We start from the raw sequence: 15,119 nt of genomic DNA on the forward strand, positions 1-15,119 counted from the left end.
AAAGAATTAAAAGCAAAATTTTCCCTTTATAGTACATATGAACAGGTGACTATTTTTCCTTTCTCATAAAGTTATTAACTGGAAATTATTGTTTTTATTTATATTTTTTAAGCATATAAAAAAAAAATTAATGATTTTACATTTATCAGTTGAAATAATGTCCTTTAGATTCCTTTAAAGTTAATACAAATCAAACATGGAATTTGGTGGACATAGATAAAAGGAGGTTACAAATATCGAATCTCACTCTCATCTATTTTGAGAAAAATTCTCTGAAACTATTTATTTTTTTTATGATAAATTGTGGCACAATAAAAAAAAAAAAAAAAAGTTTTTGTTTTTTTTTTTCATTTAGAAGTCGGCCTCCAAAAAAAACAAACAAAAAAACAATACTTGACATTATGTCAAGTATTGTTTTTTTGTTTGTTTGTTTTTTAATACACATTAACTGTAGCCTGAAATAACTTGAATTCTGATTTAAAATTTTAGAATCAGATAAAAATTGTAAGTTTTGGCTGGAATTAAAATGTGGTATTATGGTTTATTTGTGCTCCTAAACCAAAAATGAGCAACGTTGAGCCTTTTTTGAGGAAATTGAGCAACATCGAGTCGGGTCATATTTAGATGAGTTACCATTTGATAATACCAGGTTGTGGTGATAATATTTTACTTAGGTATATAAATGGGTGCCTTCCTGGGAAATATATCTGGGTGTGATAAGAAATGAGCCTAAGTGCCTTTCTAACTGAAAATGGGACTACTACTAAACCAAAGAAAAACAGTATCATTTGCTTTAACTCTTTTTTTTTTTTTTTTAAAGCTTGAAATTAAATGTAAAAAATATGCTTTTCGGTTGTGCTATTTACATTGATAACAAAAAGTTTTTTTTTTTTTTGTTTTTTATGGTGAAAAATAAAGAGTCGTAATAGGTCCCGAACTGTCAGCTAGGTTTCAGTCACTGTCTCACCGATGAAATGTTGCATCCCTCTACCTGTTTTGCAAGTATTTTAATGGTATATGCTCCGACAAACTACAAGCCCTTGTACCCCCTCTACGTAAATACCCCTGTCAAACCCAACAAGCAACAAAATCCCACCCCTACAGAGTAGAGAAAGACTTGCCCTGGCTTGATAGAGTTCAAAATAGACTTTGTAGCCTCGTAGGAGATGTCCTTTTCTCTTCCTTGCAACCTCTTTCTCACAGAAGAGATGTTGCGAGTTTGTCCCTGCTTTATCGTTATTTTCATGGAAAGTGTTCGACTGAGCTTCAATCTATGGTCCCCCCTCGCCAAACTTTCACAAGAAACACTCGTCTAGCTAAAAACACTATCAATAATTCCCCCCACTCTTTATCTGTGCTTAAACCTAAACGTAGATTCCATGAGCAAAGCTTCTTTCTTAGAACTGCACGCCTGTGGAATTGTCTTCCGTTTTCCTGCTTTCCAGCTGTCTATAATATGGTTGTCTTCAAGTCCAACATGAACAAGTTTCTGATGAGCCATTCCACTTAAATTAACAAATTTACCGAACTTCCATTAATATCGATTACTATATTATCCTTTTGATTACTGTACACTCTTTAACCCTTATCCTTGAGTGGCCTATCGGCCTTGATAAGTGGTGACACCTATGTAAAAAACAAAACAAAACGTTCTTCTCTAACAGTTTATTCCCCAGAACTGCTAGACTTTAGAATTCCCTTCTAGGTTCCTGCTTCCCCAACTGTACTGACATGCTGAAGTTTAAGTAATGTAAACGGACATCTTGCCGCTCAACTCCCTACATAGTAACCCTGCAATCATGTCCCAGATAGTAACCCCAGACATTGTTTGGGGGTGAAAATGCAATAAAAATGGCTATAAATTAAATTGTTAAATCTTCATTGTTACTTATTCATCATTTCTTTCCTTCATGGATTTACTGATAAACAAATTTAAATTTTTGTTGAAACATAGCAAAATAGCAACTATGTTTTTTTTTTTTTATTTATTTTTTTTTTTTATATATAGATAAAATGTCTTTCCTATTTCATTAGTCTGAGAGAAGACATTTGTGGTGATAAGATACGTCGAATCAGGAGGAGAGGAGGAGGATCCATACTCCTTTGCTTGGTCTTTCTCCTCTTGTGTGTCTTTTTCCTACATTTGATTTCAATGTTTATCAAATTTATTTTTCATTAATGCCAAAGCAAGAGTGACAAGATAATTGTGAATAAACAATTGTTTGTTATGTAACCTAAAATGCATTAAACTAATTGAAAGAAGTACATGATGTCTGAATTGTTATTTGGGGAGTCAGTCGGAGTAAATTGATTTCTTTTAAGGAACAGTCAGAGAAAAGTAGCAAAATGTGACTGAAACAAAAATATCAAAATTTGTGCCATTAAAAGGTAGTTGATGTTTTTTCTGTTTTTGATTGGAAGCTGGATATTTAGGAGACCTTTTAAAAAAAACTTGTTTTGACAAATTGTAGAAGCTGAGGTGAGATTATCTGATTGACAAAAAAAAAAAAAAAATGAAAGCAACTTTTTACTTCAGTTTGGTTTAGGTTACAAATCTGATACAGTGGATATTGGTTTCAACATCTACTAACCTGAAAACGGTTGAATGTACTAACAAACAAATCTAAAAATTATTGAATATGAAAGTAAAACTTGTAGCTGAGCTAGCAAGTCTAATTACAATTCCAAAAATATTTGAATGCTTTGTTTTTTGGGAGGGTTTTTTCTATCTAATCTTAGTTTTGCTTTCAATGTCATTGGATTTATTTTTCCTCTTTTATCATTTTTATTTTATTGTTTTTATCATTTTTATTCGTGTTTTCATATCCGAATGTCAACTGTTATCTCTCCATTTCTCAATTTTTGAGATGAGGATTGGTTATTCTCATTATTTGGATTCTTTGAACTACTGTTCTCATCTTGAGTGCTATTTTCACATTTCCGTCAATATAACCCCCGACCTTCTTCTTTGTTGAACCTGGTGCTACCAGATCAGGCTGTCTGTAGATCTTGGCTTCCTGAGACGAAATGCATCTAACATTGATGCTTTTTTTGTTTTTCTACTTCCTTTTACAAAACTTAATTATTTTCTCCAAAACCAACAATCCGCCCCCCTTTTTTTTTTTTTTTTTTTTTTTTTTGCAAAGAAATGGAGATTGAAGATAAAAGCCACACAAATAAGCAAAACTCAAAAGAAAATTTAAAAAATATGACTGGTTTGAACGCTATTTCACACGTTTCCTACATTCCAAAACTTAGTTCAATGTCAGGTATGTGCAATATATAATATATATAGATATACTAGCATGGGTGTCTGGCATTACCCGGGTGTTTGGAGGTGTGTTGAGCAAAAAAAAAAAAGAAAAAAAGTGTTAGTAGGAAGGCAGGCTCGAACCCGTACCGCAAAGGAGGAAAAGAATGGGGGACAAAAAATGTGAGGTCTTTGCTGTTATGACCACTGCCAAACCGGAAATAACGTAGGTTTAAATTAAGGCTAGGCAATCATAACGAGGGGACGACTTTCAAAAATATCGGTGAAAAAAGCGACCCCTCCCTGTAGAAAAGTGCCCAGTTGAGGGTGAAGAAATTATTTTTTAAATTTTTTTTTTTTAGCCAATTTTTCGGTATTTGTCATCTAAAGGGTTTTAAATATATTAACTTGTTAAAACGGTTTACTTTTGATAAACTTTTACAAAATTAGTAGGCCTTAAATGAACCAAAATGGGTTGGTATGCAATAAAATAAACCAACCAACCAACCTAAAGACATAGATATTAAAACTTAAAAAAATAAATGCAGTTTAACATATGTGTGCATGCATAAAGGAGCACTTGAAGTCCTCTTATGCCTGCCACGTTGCAATTTTTTTCAATTTTGATGCCTTAGCAGCTATTTTTACCGGCTAAAACCAAATTGAATTTGTTTCAAGTTTGTAGACCACAAATTGACAGTAGTTTGATAGACCATTCTGCACAAATATACTCATGCACAGACAAATTCACTTTTATAATATATAAAGATATACTTATACCCATTTTTATCAATCTGATAAATGCGTTAGCATGAAACTCTGTCACTTAGTATGTTCATTAGAGTGTCAATTATTTTTTTACTAGCTCTTTCATTGTTAGATTGAACACAGTTGTGTTAGCTTTCATCAGAGTAATTTGAATCAATTTATTAATTTGGATTCATGCAGAGAATTAGTCTGACATTGTTCTTTTTTATATGTTCATTCATAACCTAAAGGATTACTTAATTCAATAATGAATTTTATTGTTGATTTGTTAGAAAATTTTTCCATTTAATTTTTGTTTTCATAATATAAAATTTTTGTATTATTTGGATTCATCGGGCTACTGTTCTCATCTTGAGTGTGATTTCTACAACGTTTCAGTTGATATAACCTCTAAACTTCTTCAGGTGTATCTTGTCGAACTCCAACTTCCCGAGTTTGACAAGATACACCTGAAGAAGGTTGGAGGTTATATCGACCGAAATGTGAAAGTTACACTCAAGATGAGAACAGTAGTCCGATGAATACGAATAACCAATCCTCATCTCAAAAATTCAGAAATGTCATAAACTTTTGCTATTTAATTTTTATTTTATATATTTTTCAGGTTTTATAATTCCTTTTTAACTTTTGGAAATGGCAAGCCGGTCATCATCCTCATCGGATAACTCCCAATATGTCTATTATTTCCGAGGGCTGCCACATCCAGCAAATTTGACAGCCAACTTGAGTTCTAACTTGGGTTCCCAAGTACAGAACTTGCTTCCCTTGTTGCCACCACATCTGAGACCATTGACTGGTACAGGCCTCTCCAATGGAGAGCTCTCCACTAATGACCTATTAGCAAACATCCACCGTGCTGCTTCGTTATCTAGCAGTAATGGTCATCCTGTCAGCCAGTTTAACCCACATCATCAGTCAATGGTGATTAACATGGAGTCGATAAATACCCCAGAGCCACAACTGCCCACCCCGAGTAGTGGTAGCTTGTTCAGTGGCACGAATCTGCTTGAGATTGACCCTGGCTTACACCAAACTCAACAACAGCAACAGACCCCATCACAGCAAGCACAACAGACAAATCAACATTCTCACTCACAAGCCCAGGATTTAATCACACGAAGGACTCTCATGCAAGGGCAACATACACACACCCACCATGAACACAATCGTAGTGGTCATTCAGATTGGCGTATAATATTCCAGTGGTTACAGAAATCGGGAATTTTTGCTGTTATTCTTTTTATCAAAGTTATGTATGATCACAGACTTGGTAAGCATCATTTTTTTTGTTTAATAAAAACTTTAAAAATTTATTTAAATTTAAAATAGCAAAAAAATTCTATTTGATTTTAAAAAGATTGTTTTTCAGTTAATATGCAGCCATTTGACCTGTGACACGAATCCGAATCATCTTTTATAACATGGTTATTGACAAAATTTTTATCTTATTTTTATTTATTTTTTTAATAATTCAATCTTTTATAACACATTTAGTTATTAACAAGATTTTTAAGCATTTAAGATAATCTTATGAACCATCATCTTAATTGTTCATTATTTCTATTATGTAATATCACACAAGATCAGTGAATCTATTAACGGAGGCTTTGTTTCTAGAGCAATTACTCTTGACATATCAAAGGCTTTGATAGGGTTTGGCATAAAGGTCTACTTCACAAGATTCTCTTTAATAGGTTTATAAAAGTAGTTACCAATGAGAAGTCCAAAGCTCATAGTATCAATGCTGATGTTCCTCAGGGTTCTATCGTGAACCTAACTCTCTTCCTTCCTGATCTTCATCAATGATCTCTCAAATCACATTCTTAGATCATTCGTCCACATTTATGCAGATGACACTATCATCAATAGCAATATTTTCAAAGGCTGGCAATGACGAAGATCTCTTTGATTTTTTTTTTTTTTTTTTTCGTGGTGCAATGGAGAAAAGGTGACTGTTTAATTTGAATCCAAAACCAAGCTTCTATCTTTTCATCACCATTGCTCTGATCTTTATCTGACCTCAACTAAAAGATGATTTTTTTTTCTTGCGGAAGCACACTCCTGATCTGGAATGGGACACATCAAATCCATAGCCAAGTTTGTCAGTAAAATGGTTGAATTATTCTACGACTTCAGAAGGTATATCATCCTAATGCAATCGTCTAAGAACCAAATGTATCCTAAGTTGGCATACTTTTGCCACATCACCATTTCCTACCTTGACCAGATACAAAACCAACTTTGAAATCTAGCGGGCCATGCCCTTTTCTCCTCCCTGCTGCTACTTTCTCACAGAAGAGACGTTGTGAGTCTATCTCTGCTATATCATTTTTTTTTCATGGCAGGTGATTGACAGAGCTTTACTCTATGGTACCTCCCTGAAAAAAAATTCATGGCAAACACTCGCCTAGCTACAACCATAATCAGCAATTTCCCTTGATCTCTATCTGTGCCTAAAATTAAATGAAAATTCCATGAGCAATTTTTTTTTTTTCCAGTCTATGGAACGCAATAACCCAAACACAATATCATCTGCTCATTTATGGAACACAATAATCCAAAGCTGCTTCCCAGCTGACTTGATTGTTTTCAAGTCCAATGTAAACAAGTTCTTGCTGAGCCGTCGCCTTTAAATGCTTTCTACCCAATTTCTACATTTACCAGCTGCCACTGTGTTGTCTCACCCGACACTCATTACCCCTTATTGTTGAGTGGCTCTATTGTATAAAAAAAGACCAGCAGTGATAATAGCATATATGTATATTTTCAATATACTATCCCAGACGTTCTTTCATGCGTATGATGCAAAACTGCATCCAGTGGTGATGTCCTGTTTTATTTTTATTGGTCCCACAACAAAGAAGGGATTGGACCTAGTAATTCACTCCCGTTCATCTGTTCATTTTTCTGCACTTTTCTCAATAACTATGTTTTGAATTTCTTTTTGAAATTTTGCACAAACATTAGTCATGGTGAAAGTAAATTTTTGCCAGGATAGATTTTCTGGGATAACTCTGGTTGTCCCCATAGCGGCCATCATAGGGATGAAACTGCCTCCAAATCGTTCATTTGTTTATTTGTCCGCACTTTTCTCAATAACCATGCCTTGGATTTTTAAAAAATTTTACATAAACATTAGTCATGGTGAAAGTAATTTTTTTCACTCGGGGGGAGGGGGGGGGGCTTGTATGTGCTGCTTGTTTTACTTTTCCTTACTCTAAGCAACCAATGTGATCAAAAGTTGAAGAAATGAAGGCTATTTCACCTGGAATTTATTAATGCTGAAAAAAATAAAGAAATGAAGGCTATTTCACCTGAAATTTATTAATGCTGAAAAAAATAAAGAAATGAAGGCTATTTCACCTGGAATTTATTAATGCTGAAAAAAATAAAGAAATGAAGGCTATTTCACCTGAAATTTATTAATGCTGAAAAAAATAAAGAAATGAAGGTTAAATGAAACAAATATCAAATTAATTGAATAAACTCTAGAGATGACGTTCAAATTGACAGTTTGTTCTTTAATTTGTGTTTCTTTATCATAAGTTGGCATAATGTGTGTGGAGGCGAGACAACCTCAGTTTGTTTTGACTAAGCATTTTATTATGTCATTTTCACTTGCTTTCCAATTACTTTCTCATCAAATCTTTTCCAACATTTTTTTTGATAACATTACTCTTCAAGTGATTAACACAATTTTCTCACTTTGTTTTTTTTTTTTGTTTTTTTTTTTTTTCATATGTCTAGTCCCTTTTGACCTCACTAGACAACTCTTTGTCCCAATTGTCCTTGAATGCTTCAAAAGATATTCAAATGAAAAAAATCACAATTATCTTAAATTAGCTGAAATACCAGACATTCATTATTCAACATTATATTCATAATTTTCCCTGTTTTTCAGGTTTGCTGGTATTTCTCAATCTTTTTGGTACATTCTGTTATGCTAACCGAGCTTTAGATCGACAAACGCACCAACTTGTCACCCGAGTAAGTATTTTAATTGCATTATAGCTAGGGATGTACCGATTATCAAATTGGCCGATTAATCGGTATTTGATAATCGGCCGATTGTCAATTAATAGGTTTGCTAATGCCAATTTATCAGCAAATTTTGCTGTCATAAATGATACTAATATCAATTATATTGTAAACGAAGACCAGTTTTGCTTGCCAGTGAAAATTTATCGGAGATACATACACCATATTATCAAATAACAGGCATAACATGTAGACTTTTCCAACTGCATTGAATTTGATGATAGATGTAAGGATATCAAAAATTTCAGTCCTTTCTCTTCCTATCAAATTAACATTTTTTTACTTTAAATCACTGTCAAAAAAATTATTACTTCATTTTTCAGTTTTCATGTTGAGGAATTGTACAGTGAATTGAGACAACTGCGAACCGAAAATAAAGCATTCTTTATCTGTTATACTCTTGTTCCTCATTTTCAGACTCTTGCGACCGTTACATTATATATTTTTATTTTTCTGGTTTAGATTATGTATATTTTATTGAGATAAATTACTGATTAGATATCAGATATATGTAATTTCAATATGTAAAAAATGAACTAAATATGGACAACAACCTTCAACCATTATGGTAACCAGTTTTTGTTGGATTTTTTTTTTAATGTCAATCCGAAGAATAAGAATAAAACTGCTTGCAAGTTATGTCAATCTATTACGTCAAATAATGGCAAATCGGTAAAAAAAAACTTTTATGACAACTAATATGTAAAACCATCTTGGAAATGTCCATTCAAAAGAAGCAAAAGTTGCAGATAAGAAGTAGAAGCGCAATGAATATTCAGGAAAGACATTTCAGGAACAAATGGCAGCAACTACGAGCCTCCATCAAAACACCAAACTACTATAGAATCAATATTGGCCAAAAAGAAAGTTTGGAATACTAATGATCACTGTTCACAAGAGAAATGATTGCTGTTGATATTCAACCATATTCTGTAACATCCGACATTGGATTTAATAGGCTTATTGCAAAACTTTGTTCAAATTACAGTATTCCATCAAAAACAGTACTTCACTGTAAAATAATTTTTGATATATTTATAAAAGTAAAACAAAAATCGTACTAGTCTTATTATTTAAAAAGCCATTCTTAACATGGGGAGGGGAGGGCGTTTTGTACCCATTCTATACTTCACCCTTACAATTGAATTAAAAAACATATAAAACTTTAACTAAACTTGGAAATACGATTTAAAAAATAGCGCGGATCACTCTCTGCACTAGCACCACAAAAATTCAACTGCCTCTTGCTGAAATTAACATTTCATGAACTACAGATATTTGGACAGCTACAACAGATAATGCTCCCATTCTGAGTTTGGCTTTCAAATGACTTTGAACAGTGCATAGCTGTGCTTAGAGTTGTTCCATTCCCTGTTGCAAAAATAAGTGAAGAATTGCACAATGTTCTGAATGAGTATAAAATCTTCAATAAAGTTTTCTTTGTCTTGTATGATTCTGTATGAGTATCTTGTGTAGGAGACGGGGAGTCTCGTCGTGGGCGACGAAGCGTTTCACTGAAGAACCACGGCAACACACAGCAAACCAACAAACAATGACAGCCACGGCGCAAAGGTAACTAACAAAGCTCAGCTGACTGCACGAATAGAAACGGAACCCAACGGTCACTGTACTGATCGCCACCAACGTCAGAACCCGACTGCCTCGCACCTCCAATGGACCGATTTTTATTCCTCAAGATGGCCTAGCTAATTTGCATCCCCGCGAGATCTCGCGAGATTCCGTCTCTAATAAAAGCAGGCAGGCGCCATCTTGAAACTCTTTCGTCCGCTGCCCCGACCACAGGATCAGCCACCACCCCACACGCCAGGCACACACGGACCCTCTTGCGCCGAGGGCTACGGTTAGTCTCACAGATTCAGGAGCAAATATGGTTGCTGGTGTCAAGGAATGTGATTTACAATAACTATCATAAACTGTAACTCAGGCTGTGAAGACAACCATTACATCTAATAGAAATACAGTTTCTCACTTTAATCGCTTTCTATTAGCAAATTAACTGAAATACAGGATCAGCTTAATTTAGAAAAACTCATTTAAGATGTGACCACATGGTGGAATTTAACATATGCTGAAAATAAATTAAAAACTCTTGTAATGTGAGGTGTTAATAAGATTCCTATCTTAAGAACTTACCAATGGGGACTTGTTTGAAAACAATATTCAGTTCCTGAGTCCAATTTGAAGAAATCACCAAAGAAGCAAGTCACAGAACTTCAACCATATCAATGATACCTACAAATTTAGCTTTGAGGTTATTTCTGTCAAGTGCTGTCCAATCTGATTCTAGTATTTCTGACTTTAGTGGAATCCTTCTTACCATTGATGAACAATTCAGGTTATCAGTGGAAAAACTTTTGACAGAAGTGACGGATTTTCACGAGATCGGTATTGTTTTGAAGCGTGGCCCTTCGGATGACAAATATCAAAAAATTGGCTAAAAACATTAATTCCTTCGCCCTCAACTAGGCACTTTTCTACAAGGAGGGGGTCGCTTTTTTCACCATTATTTTCGAAAATCTTCCCTTTTCGATTAGCTAGCCTTAATTTAAACCTTCGCCACTTCTGGTTTGGTGATAGACGCAACAGCAAAGACGTCACTTTTTTTCCCCACCACATTCTTTTCCTTTGTGGTGCAGGTTTGAGCCTGCCTGCCTACTACCACTTTTGTTTTTTACCTCCAAGCACCCGAGCAACACAGGGCACCCAGGCTAGTCCTATCTAAATGATAAAAACTTGTGTATGTCGACTTTCCTAGACTCGCAATGCAAATATTAATTTTAAAAGATTGGCATAGAAAACATATTTAGAATTTAATTCTACATCTACTTTTCACTAATAATGAATCCGACTCAATAGTACCCTGCTGAGGGTGAAGAAACACAAACATGTGTAAATTACAACATGGCAACCTTGAAACCAACCGACAAAAAAAATAACCAGTAAAAATATCACAAAAACTGCTTTCATCACTTTTTGTATAAGAAAGTAGGAAGTAAAAGTACAATTCTTTCTAATTTAATTTCAGCCTTAATTTTTGAGGTGTGAAAAGTAAACATTGCATCATTTTATAATAGCAAAATTGCAATGATGGACAATTTTTAAAGTATCATTAAATAAAACTGAATTAAATGACAGTAAATATGAACATTCAATACAATTCTATACATAATGATTATTATGCTTATTTATTTATTTATTTATTTTTTAAACAATCCTAGCTGCAACTTATAAGTTAAAAATGCTGACATGTTCAATTTTGGTAGTGAAAATAAAATACCAAATGTTATAAACATATTTCAAAATCATATATCACAAAACTATTAAAAGATACAGATTTGGAATATTGCATGCCTAAACAATACACATTGTAGAATGCTATATCCAAATGTCAGCTCTTTACACCATGTACTTCTTAAATAGTATCCTCAAGAAAATGTAATTTTATGTAGTGTTTTTCACTTTGTTTATCATGGTGATTTAATTAAGTAAACATACATGTTCAATATCAATTTAATTTTAATAAGAGAGCGGTGTGTATCAAACATAGGGTTATTTATATAATTGGCATTTCTTTGCAGTTCTGTTGAATTCTTTGTTTGGCACTGATGAGGGAATCACCTCAAATGGATGAATGTCAACTCCTCCTACAGTTAAACATATACAGAAAAAAAAACTTCAGTTGTCCATCTTCAATGTTTGTAGCACAAATCACTTTTGTATTGTTTATTAAATTGTTAGGTAAAAGTATAGACTAGTTAGAAAAATATCCTCTCCTCCACATGTTAAGAAATAGGTTTCTAAAAGGTTCTCTGCATGAATATTATTGTTTTTTTATTGTTTTAACATCTTTTATTTTTGTAGTGTCTGTGTTCAAGTTAACGTTGTGATTGTTTAAAATGATTTATTTTTGGTTGATGTTGAATGTTCTGCTTTACGTTGAATGCCCAGAAAAAGTTCCTTCTGCTTAATGTTTACCAGTTTTAAAATAAGCAAACGAACTTGGCTGTTGTTTAGAATAACAGAATACTTTTTGATATGGTAAACATGATTCAGAAAGGACTTTTTCATGGCATGTATGTGAAACAGAATGATTGTCGTGGCATGTATGTGAAACAGAATGATTGTCGTGGCATGTATGTGAAACAGAATGATTGTCGTGGCATGTATGTGAAACAGAATGATTGTCGTGGCATGTATGTGAAACAGAATGATTGTCGTGGCATGTATGTGAAACAGAATGATTGTCGTGGCATGTATGTGAAACAGAATGATTGTCGTGGCATGTATGTGAAACAGAATGATTCACACAAACTGGAATTTTTTAAGAAGAGATTCGTTCATTTTTTTCATACGATAAATTGGGACACTAAGATTCCTACCTTAATAATTTACCAATGGGGCTTGTTAAAAAAAATTGTCCAGTTAAAGAAATCACTAAAGAAGCAAGTCACAAAACTTCAACCTTATTGATAATATCTACAATTTTAGCTTCGAGGTTATAAAGCTATCTAATCTAATTCTAGTATTTCTGACTTTAGTGAAATTTTTACTGTTGAACAATTCAATGAATCAATTGAAACAAGATTTTCATTGAATCTAAATGATAAAAACTTGTGTTTACTTTCCTAGATACAAATTTCAATTTTAAAAGAATGACGTGGAAAACACTAAGAATTGGATTCTACATCTACTTTCTATTAATGATAATGAAGCAGAATCAGTAGGATCCATTTCTTCGAGCTTTGTCGAGGGTCAAGAAGACCAAAGTAAAACTGTATCTTTTTCAAATCTGTTTGATGAATTAGCTTCGAATAAGCCTTCAGTAACAAATCAAAACTTCGAACAAGTAGAAGTTGTTAGAACTGGGACTGCAACTACAACAGAAATACAAGAATCACAATCTAAACTCAAAAGGAGTAAATCCCTTATGATTAAGTGCGCAAAAGAACTTGACCATTACGTAGCTTTACAAGATGTGATTTCATTGCGTAGATTGCAAGAGGTGATGATCTATTTCAGTGGTGGAAAAAGGAGACCTTACCACTGCTGAGTAAACTGGCTTCAAAATATTTAAGCGTATCACCTTCATCTGTGGAGAGAAAGAGGCTCTTTAGTACAGGTGGTACTGTATATGAACTGATGTGGAACTGATGTGTCCTGAGAAAAGAGAAACTCTAAGGTTTCTAAATTACAACTTAAAATTTGAACATTTCTGGGCATCTCAAAGCAAATTCATATCAGCTAAAATTTACTTGCAAGATTCTACTTTTCAGGTTGTGTGATTATATAATATGTTTAATGAGTTTAGATAGCTTTTACCCTTTTTTTTTTTTTTTTTAAACTCTCCACCCAGGTTGCCCCCTTCTTTTCTGCATAAATTTGGCCCCAATCATTGTAGCCCCTTATGGTTGCGTGGCAATATGCCTTGTTCAGTGGTGAAATAAAAGAAATAATAATAAAAAAAAAAAAATAGACCTATGGATCTCATTTAAAAACAAAGTGGTGTTCTATTTACTTGCCTCCCCACGGGAGCAGATTTAGACACGAGCTCGGTTTTTAATATGGAGAAAATCCAGCTCCCCAAAAAGGGTCACTCTGGATAGGAATAAAAATAAAAATTGTCTCTGTCATGAAGGATTTCTCTTCCACTGACCGAGGATAGAAAAGGCAAAGTGCAGTATCAGAACAGATACTACACTGTGATTTATTTTTCATTTTCATGAAGTGTTACAAAAAAAAACCCCACATAAACAAAAAATTAGGCACAAGGCCATTCAAAAATTGAAGAAGGGGTGTCATTGGTCATCCTCGTCACTGTACCTTGGGTAGTCTATGTTAATCCTAGCTAGATTTCACAATCCCCATAACACCACAAACACACTGGGGGTCATCCTACTTAAAGTTTCTGAATCAACACGTTCTTTTTTTGTTTTTTTACAGATACTAGACTGATCTTGGCCTAAAGGCTAAGGAACAATAAAAAACGAAAAGTTTTCCAATATCAAAATAAAGAAAACAAATAGTACACCATGTCTTCAAAACAAGTCTGATTTTCTTCCAAATCAGACTTGTTGCATATAAAGGTAAAGGTCTTTATTATAGATAAATAGAAAAATAGATAAATAGCCAGTGATTGAATTTAATAAGTTTGCAATGAAGAATAAGCTTTTTTCTATCAAGAACTGTGTCAAAAGTAAATTTGTATGAATTGGCTTAGTACAACTTTTTTAATCAGCTTGATTCTATTGTTGGCATTATTTCTAATAATTCTTTCTAGAATTAGATGTTTGTAGGAGAGGTGTAATGGAACCAATTGTATTCAAACTTGACGCACTCAAGTCATCAGTCTGCTTGACCACCGACACCACCTCCTATTGGCTTTTTTTTTTTTTTTTTTTTTTTTACATGGGGGTCACCACTTATCAAGGCCCGGAGGCCACTCAGGGATAAGGGTTATTGCGTGTACAGTAATCAATGAGATAGGATTGTAGTAATCATTAGTATTGGGGGTTTTGATAGTGTCTTACTTAAGGGGGCGGTTTGTCAGAAATTTGTTTATGTTGGATTTGAAGACATCCAAGTTGTAGTCAGTTGGGAAATGGGCGAACGGAAGAAAGTTCCACAGTCGTGCACTTCTGAGAAAGAAGCTCTGCTCATGGAATCTACGTTTGGATTTAGGCACAGATAAAGAGTGGGGAAAATTATTGACAGTAGTTTCAGCCAGACGGGTGTTTCTCGTGAAAGATTGGCGAGGGGGGGACGAGAGATTAGAGCTCAGATGAGCACTTGCTATGGAAATAACGATAAAACAAAGACAGGCTCGCAACATCTCTTCTGTGGGAGAGAGGCTGCAGGGAAGAGAAAAGGGCATCCCCCAACAAACTACAAAGTCTATTTTGTACTCTGTCAAGGCAGGATAGGCTGTTTTTAGCAGCTCCTGCCCAGATGTGGCAGCAGTACTCCATCCTTGGACATACTTGGCTTTTATACAGATAGAGAATTTCATCAGTAGTGAGATATCTTCTGGAGCAGTAGAAGGATC

General features: G+C 34.1%; 1 protein-coding gene across 1 annotated transcript in view; it reads left to right on the plus strand.

Annotated features, from left to right (window-relative positions):
• The window catches only part of LOC145276721 (E3 ubiquitin-protein ligase RNFT1-like), an 89,371-nt gene that overhangs the window by 47,872 nt on the left and 26,380 nt on the right, over window positions 1–15,119 (plus strand). The window contains exons 2-3 of the mRNA XM_080127934.1: window positions 4,623–5,288; window positions 7,920–8,005. Coding sequence (XP_079984060.1) covers window positions 4,652–5,288; window positions 7,920–8,005 — 723 coding nt within the window. The 5' untranslated portion in view covers window positions 4,623–4,651. The remainder of the gene's footprint in view (window positions 1–4,622; window positions 5,289–7,919; window positions 8,006–15,119) is intronic.

This window comes from Euprymna scolopes, chromosome 1 (genome assembly GCF_053919585.1).
Source record: "Euprymna scolopes isolate OS-2025 chromosome 1, ASM5391958v1, whole genome shotgun sequence".
In the NCBI taxonomy this organism is placed as follows: Eukaryota; Metazoa; Mollusca; class Cephalopoda; order Sepiida; family Sepiolidae; genus Euprymna; species Euprymna scolopes.